General features: G+C 40.0%; 1 protein-coding gene across 1 annotated transcript in view; it reads left to right on the top strand.

Moving 5' to 3' along the window:
* The first annotated feature begins 557 nt into the window (after positions 1-557).
* The window catches only part of Pla2g4c (phospholipase A2 group IVC), a 46,769-nt gene continuing 31,148 nt past the window's right edge, over positions 558-16,178 (top strand). The window contains 4 exon segments of the mRNA XM_055607382.1: positions 558-591; positions 10,041-10,151; positions 10,154-10,221; positions 10,450-10,574. Of these exon segments, the coding sequence (XP_055463357.1) occupies positions 558-591; positions 10,041-10,151; positions 10,154-10,221; positions 10,450-10,574 (338 nt within the window).

The raw sequence follows: 16,178 nt of genomic DNA, 5'->3' as shown, positions 1-16,178 counted from the left end.
CAAAAAATAAGGTAGAGAGTGACTGAGGAAGATATCCAACACTAACTTTGAGCATATGTAAGTATACACATAAACCTGCATACCCATGTGAATACATCAATAGGAACACTTACATACACATAAAAAAGACGTCTTTTGGGCCTTCTTTTGGTTGCGGTTGCAATACTGCCTGGGCTGAGAAAGAGGTGAGTCACAGGAGCTTGAAGCACTGGGGTTATTATAGTCCCTGGCTAGCACTGTCAGTTCTCATGGGATCCAGTTGTGCAAGCCTGAGCCTGAACCAAGTGACTTGCTGCCTTCCTGCCTTGGAGTGATTTCCTTCTCATACTCTCACAAATGAGTCTGATTAGTTTATTATTAATGTATAGTTAATAGGTGGAGATTCTGAGGCACTGGGCTCCACCATCTGGGTGATGGGGGAAGGGTGAGATAGGATTTGGTCCTGGCTATCTGCTTCAGTAAGTATTCATATTCATATATACATATGCATATTCACATACATATATACATATTCACAGTAAGTATGCCATGAGAACCTCCTGTGCATCACTGAGAACATGGAACCTGCCACGGTCAAGTCTGCAACTGAAGGTATGTTGATGGCTAGAGTCTGTGGACAATGAAGAGATAAGCCTGGATTCGGGTAAGTAATGGGTACATGAATCTTCCCCAGAGGGTGAAATCCAGCTCAGCTTAAAAGTTGTCATAGGCCTATTTAAGTGGAAAGAGGATAGATAGAACAGGATTCTAGGTGTATGTCTGAGGGTATCATTGGAGGTTGAAGAATGAATACTAGGAAGCAGCACTGTAGGTTTAAGGTAAATCAAAATGACCAGATCTTAGTTATATGACAATACCTGCAGCAAAGCTTGATGGGAAGTGTTTTATGCTGGAAAGGCATTTCTAAACTAACTGAATGAAACTCACCACAGTTCTCCATATAGATATGAAATGAACTAAACTTAGCCCTTAGCCTTAAATGTCTCATGAGTGACTTCATCCAACCCCTTCCATGTAGCTATTTGTTTGGTACAATTATTTACTATGTCTTTTAGTAAAAACAAACAAACAAACAAACAAACAAACCCTAACCCTCATAAGGAAACTGTTGCTTGCTACAAACTGTTGCTTACTACAAGCAAGTAGTGTGCCCTGAGAACAGCTCATGTAACTATGATATAAATGGGCCTCTCTGTGCTTAGCTGAAGATATCTTACTTTCTTCATGGGCCTCCCAGACCACTAATGATAAAAATAAACCAGCTGCCTGAGAGGCCAAGGGGTAGCAAAGCTAGTCATTGGAAGCAGTATCTGCTTCCAATTGCCATTCCTTTATCTGGAGCTTGTTCCTCACTGCCCATTATGGTTTGTCATATTCTGGGCATACTGCCAGTATCATGCCTGCAAGTTCCCTGCCACCTTGGCAACAAAATCTCAAGGCTCAGGTTGCTGCCAGGATTTTGACAAGTTAGAGGTGTGTGGTGATTGTTCACTAGCCAATCTTCTCCCAAGCAAATTTAGACCCTACCTGAGGGCTGGCAGACAAGAGAGGTTAAGCCCATCTTCCACCAGAGTTAGAAGTTGCCTGAAGACAGGAGCTTTACTTTAGCATACAGAAGCTGGAAGAAGCCGGGAGGAATAGGCTGTTCAGTAAGGGAGCACACAGCTCCAGAGACAGTAGAGCCATGATCAGAGTGCTGACCTCATTTGGTTAGGAATCAATGGTCAGATGCAGGCAGGTTTGGAAATTAACAGAATGTTGTGGAAATGTGGTCCCCAGAGTGTGACTGGCTAGTAGGCTTTCAAATGTGTGCCTACTGAAATGAAGCTGGCCGTTGTCTCTTTTTGTAGCCCAGGCTGGCTTCTTAACTCATGACAGAGGACAACTTGAGGGAGTTAGTTCTCACTCTCTACCATTTGGGTCCCAGGGTCATTTGGGTCCTAGGTCATTTGGCTTGGCAGCAAGCACTTTGACCTTGTTCCTCTCATCTTCCCACTGTCCTCCCATCTTTTCCTTCTCCCCTCTGTATATAAAACTTAGCAACCACAAATGTGATATTTGCCTTTCTGGGCCTGAGATTTCATCTCATAACTTGCAGTTTTAGCCATTTTTATAGCAAGTGGTATATCCTTTATATCTGAATAAGATTTCTCTGTGCATACAGACCACGTTCTCTGTATTCATACCTCTGTTGATGGACACCTAGGCTGGTTCCATATCTTAGCTCTTGTGACTAGTGCTACAATGCAAATATCTGTGGAGCCCTTCAGCAAATTTCCTAGATGGATCTTAAATCTACCATCTTAAATGGGAGTTGGTCTGACTCCCATTTTGACTGGAGTGAGACAGATTCTCAATATAGTTTAAATTTGTATTTACTCAATGGCAGTGATAAACTTTTTTTTTTTAATTACTTGGCTATTTATACTTCATCTTTTGAGAACTGTTTATTTCATTTGCTCATATTACTGAGTAGGTTTGATTTCTTGGTATTTGTTTTTTTTTTTGAGTTCTTTATATATTGTAGATGCTCATCTTTCATCTGATGTGTAGTTGGCAAAGATGTCCTCTCATTCTGCAAGCTGTCATTTCACTTAACTATTTCTTTGCTTTGCACAGGTTTTAAAGTTTGCAATCCCATTTGTTAATTCTTGGCATTATTTCCTGAGTATCTGGAATCTGCCTCACTTTTTTTTTGTAACAATAATGTCTGATCCATTTGGAACAGACCTTTGTAGAAGATGACAGAGATCTAGCTTCATTCTGTTGCGTGTGGATACCCAGTTTATTCTAGTACCGTTTGTTGAAGAGGCTTTTTTTCTAGTGTATATTTCTGGGATCTTTGTCAAAAATCAGGTGGCTGCAACTGCAGGGGTTCTGTACAGCTTTCACACTATGTTTGCTAGTATGGGTGAGCAGGAACTCTTCACTCTTGTGAAATATGGCTTTGCTGTTTGCCTGTGGAGGGTTGGTTGAGTCTTGATATCTCACTTAAACCCTGGTTTTCCTAAATATAAGTTGATAATTGTGCCTGCAGTAGACATGAAATTTCAGTTGGATGAATGATGTAAATGTTGAGCAAGTGGAGTAGGTGGCAGTATGCTATACTAACAAGTTACTTCTTTCTGTGTCTTTGATTATTTCTCTGTAAAATGGGAACAAAAGAGAACTACTTTTTGTGGTTATATAAGTAACCACAAAGAATAATGAGAATTAGATGAGTTAATACGTAAGTGTACTTAAAGACATAATTTATAGGATTGGCAACAGAGTGGTTGTTGGAGCATCCCATCCTTGGTACAGGGTGGGAATCTCATTGCTAATATCTTGAGTTGGCTTGGAGAAAACAAAACATCAATGTAATGAGACTGAGGGAGAATGTTGTTCTCCTCCTGCCCGGGGGTTGTCTCCCAGCAGCCCACAAAGTCAGGAGGGTCATGAGACAAAATGAGAAATGTGCTTGGAATGGCACTGTACAGGGATCACATACTCCAGGACAGCAGGGAGCTAGTTCAACTTTAATGCAGAGAACAAAGGCTGTATGTGCCTTGTGGAGTGGGTGGGGAGTTCCATGTATAGGTGTACATAACTGGTTGGAACTAGGCACTTAAAGGATGCTTGATTTGCATTAAACAGCCATGCTCCTAACATATGAACAGGAACACAGTACCTAATTATCCTATAGGAACAGGAGGGCAGAGCTAGAAGGGAGCTGTGTTAAAGGCCATATATTAAATATGTCTAGGGGCATCTGTGTTTAAGGACACTCTCCAGATGAAGTCAGGCAGAGAGCAGGAGGCCCTGCTGGAAAGAGGAAGTCTTGGACTTTAATGGCGAGCTCAGAAATGGCTATCCAGACTAGGAGCACTGCAACCTCAAACAGCAGGATTCCTCTAACAGGAGAATTCAGATCAACCCCCTTGCTCTACTTGTTTTGTTACTTGCATGTAATGGACTGTACAGAATGCTGGTTTTAGAGGTCAGTGTGGTAAGCTTATTTCAGTCTCTCAGATATTGGCCATAGTAACACCCGTCTGCACCTTTCCTAAGGAGTGCTGAGCCTTCCCTTTGGCCAACAACTCTGTCTTGTTAATCATTTGAGAACTGCTTGCTTGAAACTATTGATGCAAGACTGGATTTTCTGAGATGCCTTGATTTTTTTTTTTTTTCCTTCCCTTTCATGGTGGATGGTGCCAAAATAAGAGTAACTGGTAGCTGTCAGGCTCATTCGGATTTTGTGACTGCCAAATCAGTCGATGACCAGACATCAAGTTTTCCCACACTCTATTCTGGATCACTGGAGAAGCATCTAGATTTCTACAAATCTCTGTATTTCCTAACCTAAACCCCTCTTTCTACTTTCCCTTGCCTAAGGATAAAAGGACTTTAAAACCCCTACTGGATTTCCCCCACTCTCCCCAACGTGTGGTGTGTGTGAGATCATTGGTGCTGGGTTGAAGCCTGATAACGTTGGCCCTTGGGGGCTATTTACCTTTTTGCAAATTAGTTTTTAAAACTGACATTCAAAGTAGTGTGCTTCATTGTTACATTTTTATACAAAAATTTTGTTGCTCTCCCATTCCCTCCCTTTCCTCATCCCTCTAACTGCACCTGCTGTTCTTCCTGTTCTTTGACTGGCTCTTCTTCCCAGTTCCACATTTTTCGTGATGACAGCTTGAAATCACCTGCGGTGACACTATTGACCACAGGAACTGCCAGGTGCTGCAAGTCAGGGTCTCTGCTGTCAAACTGGGGATGATAATATATACTCCAAGAAGCCAAATTAGGTAACATCTTTCTACTACAGACATAAATGTATGCTATCATATCACCAAACACAATATATACATATGTGATATATGTGTGTGTGTGTGTATATATATATATATATATATATACACACACACACACATATAGTGTATATATGTAAATACATAGTGTGTATATATATAAATACATAGTGTATATATATACATATATATGTATATATGTATTTACATATATACATGTAAAGTATATATATGTAAATACATAGTATATGTGTTTTGTGAGTGTATATACACTCGCATATATCACTATATCATATATATAGATAGAGTATATATCTGTGTATGTACAGTATTATTGTATTTGTATGTGTATACACATGCATGTGGTATGTATATATGTAGTATTAAATTATGTGTATAGTATATATTTTGTAGAGGAATTTTAATTCAGAACATGGTTGCTCTTGCAAGAGATCACATCCAAAGACCTAGGTCTGTTTGATTCAGCTGAAAAGTGGTGGTGGCACATGCCTTTACTCCCAGCAGACAGAGGCAAGCGGACTCTTGAGTTCAAAGCCAGCCTGGTATAGAGCAAATTTCAGGTAAAGAAAAGTCCAGGCATGGTGGTACATGCCTTTAATCCTAAACAATGCAAGTAAAGTTAATTTGTAAAAGGAAGCAGAAAGAATACAGATAAAAGCTGCTTAATGGAGCAAGCAACAAAGAGAATGAGGAGGAAGTTTTTTAGAATTTGAAGAGAAAACACAGGTGAAGGGAGAATGAGCCAGAGAAGGAGAAGCCAGAAGATTAGAACATATTGCCACAGTTAGTATGAGGCCAAGTTGAGCAATTCAGTTAGAAGCTGAGAGAAGCCAGTTTGACTCACTCAGCTTGGAGAGGAGTTTGAGCCAGAACAGCTGAGTTGAACCAGCAAGCCAGAGTTCAGAAAGAGCTAAAAAGGTATGCTTATTCAGCAGTAAGTCTAAAAGGTTGAATGTGTTCTAGGTCTAGATTAGATTGTAGTGGGGCCAGAAGCTTCTAGGACGAGGCCTATGTTAATCAGGCAAATAAAATTTACTTTTACAGTATTTAGTGTTAACATGTATGTAGTATGTATATGTGTATATATAATGTGTATATGTAGTCTGTGTGGTACGCCTATAGTGTATATGTAGTGAATACATGTATATGCTGTGTACAGATGCATACATAGTATGTATATGTATAGTGTGAATATGTAATATATATATATATTATATATATATATATATATATATATATATATATATATATGTATATATACATTTACTATTTGCACATGGAGGACAGGAAAAAAGCAGAAACAAACTGCCTGAAGAATATGTAGGTTTTCTAAGAATAGGAGAGAGGCCCAGAGGTGGTGGTGCAAGCCTTTAATCCCAGCACTTGAGACAGAGTCCGGCATATCCCAGAGTTGGAGGCCAGCCTGGTCTGCTCTACAGAGTGGAGTTTCAGGACAGTCAGGACTACAAAGATAAACCCTGTCTTAGAAAACAAAACAAAACAAAACGAACCCAACAACAACAACAAAAACCATACCAAAAAAAAAAAAAAAAAAAGAATAGAAGGGAAACTTCACATCAATTCCTTTTCCTGTTTGACTTTTACTACCATCTGGTAATAACTGATAAGAATAATGATTTACATGAGGAATGTTGCTTACTGAGTGTAAGGTTAGTTGTGATTGTATTCATGTCTCATGTAAACACACAATGAGACAGATGCTATTGTTGCAATTTACAGATGATAACCTAGACACCTTGGCTAGTTAAATATTTTCTGGAGAAACTAACAGGAAGCAACAGGTCCATTCTGTAGGGAGTGATCTTGACACTCAGGGCAAGCGTAGTAACCATTTTTCTGCAGAAATTAATGAAGTAAAGTCCTTGAGTACAGGTGACCTTGTGACTCTGGTGAGTTAAGTGACCATTTTTTTTTTCCTGAGAAATTAACAAAGAGTAGCATCGTTCTGCAAACACAAGACATTGCTAGTCAACTGTATAGGTGCTGTGTGTGCCCAAGAATAGAAGGAAAGAGGAAATAAAACAGGAGAGTAAATGAACAGGAGAGATTGGAGCAATGGGGTCAGAGGCAAGCATATTGTGCTTCTGTGTCCTGGGACAGGCTCTGCATTTGCCATTTGAACATCACAGTCATTTGCCTACTGCCAGGGTATGAGGGAGCTGAACTTAAAGACTGTATTTCTCATAGCTGTGACAGAACACCTGACAGAAGCAACTAAAGGAGAGGAATTCCTCTGGCCCATTGTTTAAGGATATGAACCCATCATGATAGGGAAGGCATAGTGCTGGGACCCCATGATAGGGGGCTGGGATTCACTGTGCAGCTTGTTAATCTTCCAACAAAGCACAGAACTAGACCAGGAGGGATGATAGCCCGCAATATAGAAGGCCCATCATAGTGGTTCTACATACTCCAGGTGGGTCCTGTGTCCTAAAAGTTACCACTCTCTTAAAAGAGTGGCATCAACAGGGATCCAAATGTTGAAATACATGGGCCTGTGGTAACCTTTTGCATAGAAACTGTAAAAGGCAAGCATTTGGTTTATATCTGGATCACTGGAGCCAGCATTTGGTCTCAGGCCTGCTTTCATTTCAGGGTTCTGCTGAGTCCGGAACAAAGATGGGAGAAAGAAGGGAGGAACATGGGAGATGCTGAGAGTACTTCCAAGACAATGGCTGTGATGAACAAGGTGTTAAGAAGACCAAAAGAAGAGAAGATGGAGACCAAAAAGAGAAGATGGAGAGGGAAGGGAGGGAGAGAGAACATAAGAGAACAAGATAGTATGAGAGATATTTAATGGTGGGGACACCAATAGAGGGAGGAGAGGAGAGGGTAGAAGTGTAAAATCAAATACAGTCTCACAGAGTTAAACTAGGGTTGTCTGTTGCCCCACATTTGGAACTATCAGAGTCTGGTGTGCTCAAAAGTGAGTATGCAATTGGGTACCGTTGACACTCTCCAAGAATCTGTTAGTTGCCAATAGATCAGAAGTAGGTGGTAGGACAAGGTGAGCCATCTCCCTCTCTAGAGCTGACACTAAATAAAATGAAAACTAGTAAATATAGGAAGGAGATTTGTAAGGAAGAGATGGTATGGGTGGGAAGGAAATGAGAGAATGGGGCAAGGGGCAATTAGAACACAGTATGCATGTATGGAATTGTCAAAGAACAAAAATTATTTTTATTTACTTTACATCCTAATTGCTGCTTCCCCTTCCTCCTGCCAGTTTCTCCCTCTCCCCTTCTCCCACTCACCTCTCCTACCCTCCTTCTCAGAAAAGGGGAGGCCTCTCATGGATATCAACCAGCCTTGGCAAAAGAACAAAACTTATTTTTAAAACCTTTTTTTTTCTTTGAGAATTTTGTATAATGTGTTTTGACCATATTTACTCTCACACAACTCCTCCCACATCTATTATACCTTTTTTATCCACCCAACTTTCTATCTTCTTTAATTTTCCCTCATCCTTTAAATCTCATTTGTATTGCTCATATGTTCATGAATGTGTGGCGTTTCATTGGAGCATGGTCAACCTATCAGAAAAAAATTTTTTTTGAGACTTTCATATAAGTACTGTGTTTACATCATTTCCACCTCTCCATCTCTCCACTCTACTTCTTCCTGCATCTCTCCCTCAAATATATGACCTCTTTAATAATTGTCGTCAAACACATGTCACACACATGCAAACCCTCATGAGTCTAATTAATATTGTTTGTATGTACATGTGCTTAAATTCCACTTGGAATTTAATAACGTATTTGGTTTATTTTTTGAGAAGACTGACTCTCCCTCTCTCTGTAGCTCTTACAATCCTTCCTTCTCCATGCTCTGCCTAATGTTTGGCTGTGGGTATTTGCATATGGTTCCTATTAGTTGTTGGATGAAACCTCTGATGACAGTTGGGCTAGGCACCAATCTATGAGTATGGTAGAATGTCATTATGAATCATTTCATTGACTTTTGTTTTGTTTTTTGTTTTTTTGGCTAGTTGTGTTTAGTTCTACCATAGGTTTCTGGGCTATCCAACTTTCTGTTCCTGGCTATTCAGGCAATGTTGGGCATGGTCTCCCTCTTGTGACTTGGGTGTGCTGATAGGACAGATTGTAGGTTGAAGGTTTTTGTGGCTGGAAGCCTTGCCTGGTTACAGAAGATGGTATCCTTTATTAATAGGAGTCCTCACTAGTGTTACCCTCATAGATTCCAGGAATTTTTTTACTGTACTAGGTTTCAAAATGGTCCTCCAAATGTCCCTCCATTCCAGTTGTCTCTCCCCATACTGTTTCCCTTTTTCCACTTCTCCCCAAACTGATCCCTTCTGTTCTTATGTCTACCTGACCCCAGTCTGCTGCAAAATCTATCCTCCTTCTCATTCCCGGGGAGATCTATCAGTCTTTTTTAGAACCCCCTTGTTACTTAGCCTCTCTATGTGTCTGTGGATTGTAGCATGATTATCCTTTTTGTTTTGTTTTGTTTTTTATGTTTTGAGACAGGGTTTCTCTGTGTAGCCCTGGCTATCCTTGAACTCAAACTCACAGAGATACACTTAAGTCACCTCTACCTCTTTCTCCCAGGAGCTGGGATTAAACTGCCCAGCTGCATGACTATCCTTAACAGCTAATAGCCACTTATAAGTGAGTACATACCATTCATGTCTTTCTGTGTCTGGGTTACCTTACTCAGGATGATATTTAAAAAATAGTTCCACCCATTTGTTGGCAAATTTCACAATGTAATTTTTTAAATGGGTGAATAATGCTCCACTGTATAAGTGTATCCCATTTTCTTTATCCATTCTTTGGTTGAGTGAGTCTAGTTTGTGTCCAGTTTCTGGCTATTAGCAGCAAGCATTCTTAATTGCTGAGTTGTGTCTCCAGCTCTCTTAAAATTACATTTATTTATTTATCTGTTTATTTGTATGTATGTACGCGAGTGCATGAATGCACACAGGTTTGCACACATGTGCCACAGCTCATGTATAAGTCAAAGGACAACTTAGGAAAGTCAGTTCTCTTTCTTTACTGTGTAGTTCAGGTCATTAGACTTGTTGGGAGTCACCTTTACCTAAAGAGCCATCTTGGCTAGCCCTTGGCTGCTCTTTAGTTTATGTTTATAATATCTGATATACATCTTCAACTCTGAGCCCTTGACATTTGCTTCTAAGCAACCTGCAACTGGTAGATAACTCTTTGTAGGGCAATACTGTAGGTAGTTTCTGTGCTTTCTTTCTCAATGCGAAACTCCTGAAGTTTCCTGTTTTACTCTTTGTCCTGGGAAGCTCTGAGGTTTACTTTGTAGCTGGAGTCCAGGAAGCAAAAAGGCAGCTGTGCACAAACGTAGCCCTAAAGTGTTGGAGGTTCTGCAAAAGCTGAACACCCAGGCTGATGAGGTGAGTGCAAGTGAGGGGTCATACTGGTGGGATTGTTTCTGCTGTCCCTAGGCTCTGTAGTTCAGCTCTTCCAGGATGAGCTGGGACGAGTGGGTGAATAGGTACAGACTTAGCCTGATGGAAGAGGCTGACATGGGACAGATTTCACCCTACCAAAGCAGGACCTTAGATACTCTCTTGTTCCTTATATTGTTCACTGGCTCTGATTGTCCTTCCTCCAAAACCCAGGCTCCAGTCATTGCTGTCCTGGACTCTGGTGGGGGCCTGCGGGCCCACATTGCTTGTCTTGAGTTGAAAGAACTTGGCCTGTTGGATGCTGTCACATACCTCGCAGGGGTTTCTGGGCCTGCTTGGTAAGTGTTGTGTTTGGATGGGAGGGTGCACCATGTTTCTATTATCAGAATGAGATCATCTTCCTATAGACACCAAGTGCATGCTGTCGTTTTTATTCCCTTTCTTAAATGGACAGAGGATAATTATTTATTTCATGCTGTATGCTATGATATTTTGGTATATAGATTTGTTGTATGCTGATCAGTTGTATTTTCACTTTTCTTGGTGTAACAAAACACCTGACAAAAAGCAACTTAAAGAAGGAAAGGTTTACTTTGGTTCTTAGCTTGAGAGCATTGTCTGTATGGCAGGAAGGGCACTTTGTGAAGAAGAGGGAGGTATGCTGGTGCTCAGCGCAGCTTCTTTTTATTCAGTCTGGGCCCAGCCTGGGGAATGGTATGATCACATTCAGGGTATATCTTCTCATCTGATTTGAATGTATCTGTAAACACCTTCACAGACACACCCAGAGATTTATCATTGCATGTGAGGGTGTTGGGTTATGTGGGCTGTTCATGCTTGTGTGGAGGCATGTAGTACCCAGAGCAAGGCAGACATCAATTGTCTTCCTCTGTTGCTCTCTACCTTATTGCCGTGAGACATGGGCCTCTTACTGAGCCTAAAGCTCACAATTTTGGTGAGGTTAACTGTTGGATCCACTTCTCTCTGTACTCCAGTGCTGGAGGTGCAGGCATAGTCATCCATGTCTATTTTTCACAACAGTGTTGGGGGTTCAAACTTATGTCCCCATACTTGCATAGCAAGCACTCAGTCATTTTCCAGGCCCAGCTTCTGTTTTAAATAGTATAACAGAAGGGGCTGTGTTATATTTCTATAATGCATATTTTATATATGTTTATATAAATATATATGTATATATTTTATATACCATGTAACCAGCTGCCTCATGTTCCTCCTGCCATGCCTTCCCTACCATAATGGATCATACCCCCTCAAATTGAGCCAAATAAACATATATTTATATATAATACATGTTATACATTATTATTTATTAATAATTTCTAAAAACATCTTAAATATTAGTATAATTATTTATAATAATATATTGAGCCAAATAAACATATATTTATATATAATATATTATATTATACATAATTGACCCGACCCGCAGGCTAGTTGAACAGGGTTCACCTGGAAGAGGGAATGGGAATTGATAGGGACAGAGATGCAAAGAATGGAGGCCAAGGCAGGTTTCTGATCAAGGCCCCATAAAGCAAAGAATCACAAGCAATTTTCTCACGGTAATAGCTCATCTTGGCAAAGCGTCCGAGGATTCACTCAAGGTTACACAAAATTTACTGTCTGGTTCCCAGGGTTGCACAGAGTTTATTATCTAGTTCTTAGGGACAGAACATCCCGCTGGAAAAGTTGCCAAGGTCAGCCTTCCAGAAGTTGCCAAGGTCAGTCTCTGAGAAACTGAACTTTGGATTAGACTCATGTCTGCTAAGGACAAGGGGCAAAACTCCATTTACTAGATACCTTCACATAATTATTTATTAATTTATCAACATTTTATATATTAGTATATTTATAATAATATATTATTTCTTGATCATATCAACCTCTCTATTACTCTATCCCCTTCCAGTTTTCACCTCCTGTGTCTCATTTCTAGTATGTGGAAGTTCATGGGCAGTGTTTATACTTTATGTGGATGGAATACAACTCTTTAAGATCTTTTAATCTTTATGAGAGACTAATGTGAAAAATCTATGTAGGACTTTCTATTCCAAATTGCTCAGAAGCACTCTGAGTCCAGGGCACCTTTTCAGTAACAGATAAAGCTATACAAGCTTTTGAACTAACAGTGTGGAGAATGAATAGTAGGTGGAGGTAACAGATGACAGAAATGTAGCAGAGAGAGACATACCTGTTGGATTAGTTATTTTCTCATTGTTGTGGCAAATACTCAACAAAAGTAACTTCAGAAAGGAAGGGTTTATGTGGCTCAATTTGAGGGGGTAAGATCCATCCTGGGTGGGGAAGGTATAGCATCAGGAACATGAGGCAGCTGGTCACATATTTTCATTCCGGAATCGGAGAGAGGGAGGCTGGAGAAATGGCACTTATTTTACTGCCAGAGGACCTTAGTTCAGTCCCCAGCACTGATGTCAGGTGACTTCACCACCACTTGTGAGTCTCTTCAGGGGATCTGACACTTTCTGTTCTCTGCAGGCACCTGTACTCATGTACACATATCCACACACAGATATATGCATACATGGAATTTAAAATGGAAACAAAGCTAAAAAGAGAGAAGCATAGAGATGAATTCTGTGATCAGCTCACTTTATTCTTTTTATCCGAGGCAACAGCCCATGGATTGTTACCTCCCACATTCTAGGACAGCAGTTCTCAACCTTTTGGTTGCAACTACTTTGGCAAACCCTTATCTCTAAAACTATTTATATTATAATTCATAACAGTAGAAAAATTATAGCTATGAAGTAGCAAAGAAAATAATTTTATGGTTGGGGGAATCACCACAACATGAGGAACTGTATTAAAGGGTCACAGCATTGGGAAGGTTTAGAACCATTATTAGATGCATCTTCCCACCTCCTTAAAATGCTCTTATAGGCATTCCCAGAGATGTGTCTCCTCGGTGATTCTAAATCATGTCAAGCTGACGGTCAAGATTACCATCATGAAGGCTGGAAAGATAACTTTAAGAGATTGTTCCCCAGAATCCATATTTTAAATAGCTGGGCTTTGTGTCACCTGCTTGTGATCTCAACATTGGAGAGGTAGAGATAGGTGGATCCCTGGAGTTCACTAGTCAATTAACCTGGTCTGATAATCGGTGAGCTCCAGGCTGGTGAGAGACCATGTTTCTAAAAACAAGGTGGATGGCTTCTGAAGAATGACACCTAATATTGCCATATGGCCTCCACATACAGGAACACATATGTACATGTGCACACTACTTCACCCATGCATGCACATGAAAACGCACACATACACACTTACAATTATGTCTATTATCATCCCTGTGTTACCTGGAGTTAAGTCATGCTTCTTTGCTACACCCACTCCAGTGTTGCCAGTGTAGCATATCAATAGATTGTGCTACAGGGCGGGAGATATGCTTTCTTCAGAAATTCACTCCTGGAGGTCAATGGCAGGTCCCCCCGACCACCTAAGTTAAAAAGACGTATTCTAGGGTCTCTACGCTTTTTCGGTCACAGTTGTGGGGCTGGATTAATGAGTTTTTTTGATCTTTCTCTATGATTCCTGAAATAGCACAATTAACTATTAAAGGAAACATATTCTTGATAGATTACTAAAGGCTTTAACAAGAATAGAATGGAAGAAAAGTAATTTTAAGAGAAGTAATGAATTAGATTTAGTATTAAAAGCATTATAAGAATAGTGAAAAAATAATGGGCTCCTTCTTAGGAAAAAATACCATGAGAAGTACAGCTGGCTTGAGCTTGCCCCCTTTATCGTCTTGTTTCTAGGGAAGATAGTAAATCTTTAGCAAGACATATGGGAGGATGGTTAACGAAGGTGTATTTAGATTTTGATACAGAGAAAGATTTTGGCAGGCATCTGATTTAGTTCCTGACTTTCCTCTTCTTTGGTTAGCAATAATGAAACTGCAGTTTGAGGTTTCTTTTCCTTTGTTTGCTTTGATCAAAAAGTTCTCAGGCCAAGATTTCTTGTGGGTACTGCTTTATGTTTGGCTACATTTTTGAGTTAAAATGTAAACTTTGTATTCTTGGTAAAAATCTAAGTGTTCTGGGAAGTATGCCAACTTTAAGGTTTTTCCCTATGTATAAAATTATTAGCCTGACTTCAGTAAAATCGCAGCAGTAGAATCACTCTCCTGTGTGGTCTCTGACTGTCATTCGCCAGAGACTTTGCCTTCCCGATATCCAGACCTCTGATTTTGCCGTGGACACAGGGAGCCTGACTGAGCTGGTCTGTGACATTTCTTGTGTCTCAACTCCAGGGGATGCTATTGAAATAGAAATTACAGACCTTCTCAAAGCTTAAGTAAGAGGTTGCTGCCTATGCAATCCAACCGCATTGGCACAATTCCTACAGTGAGTCATTTAGGGCTGGTATAAGCCCAGCTGTCACATCTATGTGCTTCTGTCTCCTGGGCTGTTAGGAGGATTATATATAGTTCTAATCTTACAGGGTTTCTGTGGAAAGCATCCAGATGGAGCTATCTAATAGGAATATAACTTGAGTCAAGTCTGTCCCTTCTGATTTTCTAAAAGCCCCATTGAAAAAGTAAAAAGATATGATACAATGGCATTGTTGTAATGGTGTATTTTTTTTCTTTCTTTCTTTCTTTCTTTCTTTCTTTCTTTCTTTCTTTCTTTCTTTCTTTCTTTCTTTCTTTCTTTCTTTCTTTCTCCTTCCTTCCTTCCTTCCTTCCTTCCTTCCTTCCTTCCTTTCTTTCTTTCTTTCTCTCTTCCTTTCTTTCTCTCTCTTTTCCTTTCTTTCTCTTTTCCTCCCCCTCCCTCCTTTCCTCCCTCCTTCCCTCCTTCATTCCTTCCCTCCTTTTTTTTTTTTTTTTTTTTCTTTTTGAGACAGGGTTTCTCTGTGTAACAGAGCCCTGACTGTCCTGGACTCACTTTGTAGAACAGGCTGACAGCGAACTCACAAAGAAAGATCCACCCCCCTCTGCCTCCCAAGTGCTGGAGTAAAGGCATGCGCCACCACACCTGGCCTGCAAGGTATTTTTTAATAATAGTTTTTTAGTCATTTGAAAATTATATATGTGTGTATGTGTTTACATAGTGTATGTTAATCATATATGTTCCCCACTCTCCCTAGGCTTCCCCAACACAGTTCCCTCCCAACTTTATGTTCCTTTTGTAAAAATTATAACTCAGTCCAATTAGTAATCCCATATGCCCATGAGTAAGGGATCATTCTCTGGGCTATAGGTGACTTACCAGTGGCCATACCCAAAAGAAAAATAGCTCCAGGTATCTGACGTTAGTATTTCATCATGTAATATATATGTCATTCTTCATATTTTTGACATTTCTTTTGTTAGACCATTTTTTGAAAGCTGATACACCATTTATTTTAAATATTTTTTGTTATGTTTATTTATTGAGCATGTTGTATAGGTACATGTGCATTTGTGTGTCACTGCACACTTGTGGAGGTCAGAGAAGAGCTGTGGGTACTCTCTTTATACCATGAGGTATCTAGTGATTAAACTCAGGTGATCAGTCATGGTAGCAAATACCTTTACCCACAAACCATCTCAAGCCACCCTGCTTTACCTGATGCATATTTTATGCCTACAGCACATTCCTGTTTTGATTGCTGTTTTGAGTCTCATTGTGTGTTAATGAGTATGTGCAGGTGGAAAAGGAGCTGTCAGCACCAAGCTTATTCCTCATGTGTTTCAGCTTTCCAGTAATGGAATGGAGTGGCAGTGTTTAAATTCAAGTTAAAATTAAATTAAATGGAGAACCAATTTCTAATTACATTAATCCTATGTTATATTAATTGTTTTTTTCATTGTTGTGCTAAAACTACTTTACAAATGGGGCTAGAGATGTGACTAAGTGGTTAAGAGCACTTGCTGCTCAGTCATGAGGACTGGAGTTTGGATCTCAGTATCCATTTCA

Source organism: Psammomys obesus, unplaced genomic scaffold, assembly GCF_907164565.1.
Source record: "Psammomys obesus unplaced genomic scaffold, mPsaObe1.curated_primary_1811, whole genome shotgun sequence".
Classification (NCBI taxonomy): Eukaryota; Metazoa; Chordata; class Mammalia; order Rodentia; family Muridae; genus Psammomys; species Psammomys obesus.
Note: the sequence above shows the minus strand (reverse complement) of the source record. Positions and strands in the feature narration are given on the sequence as shown.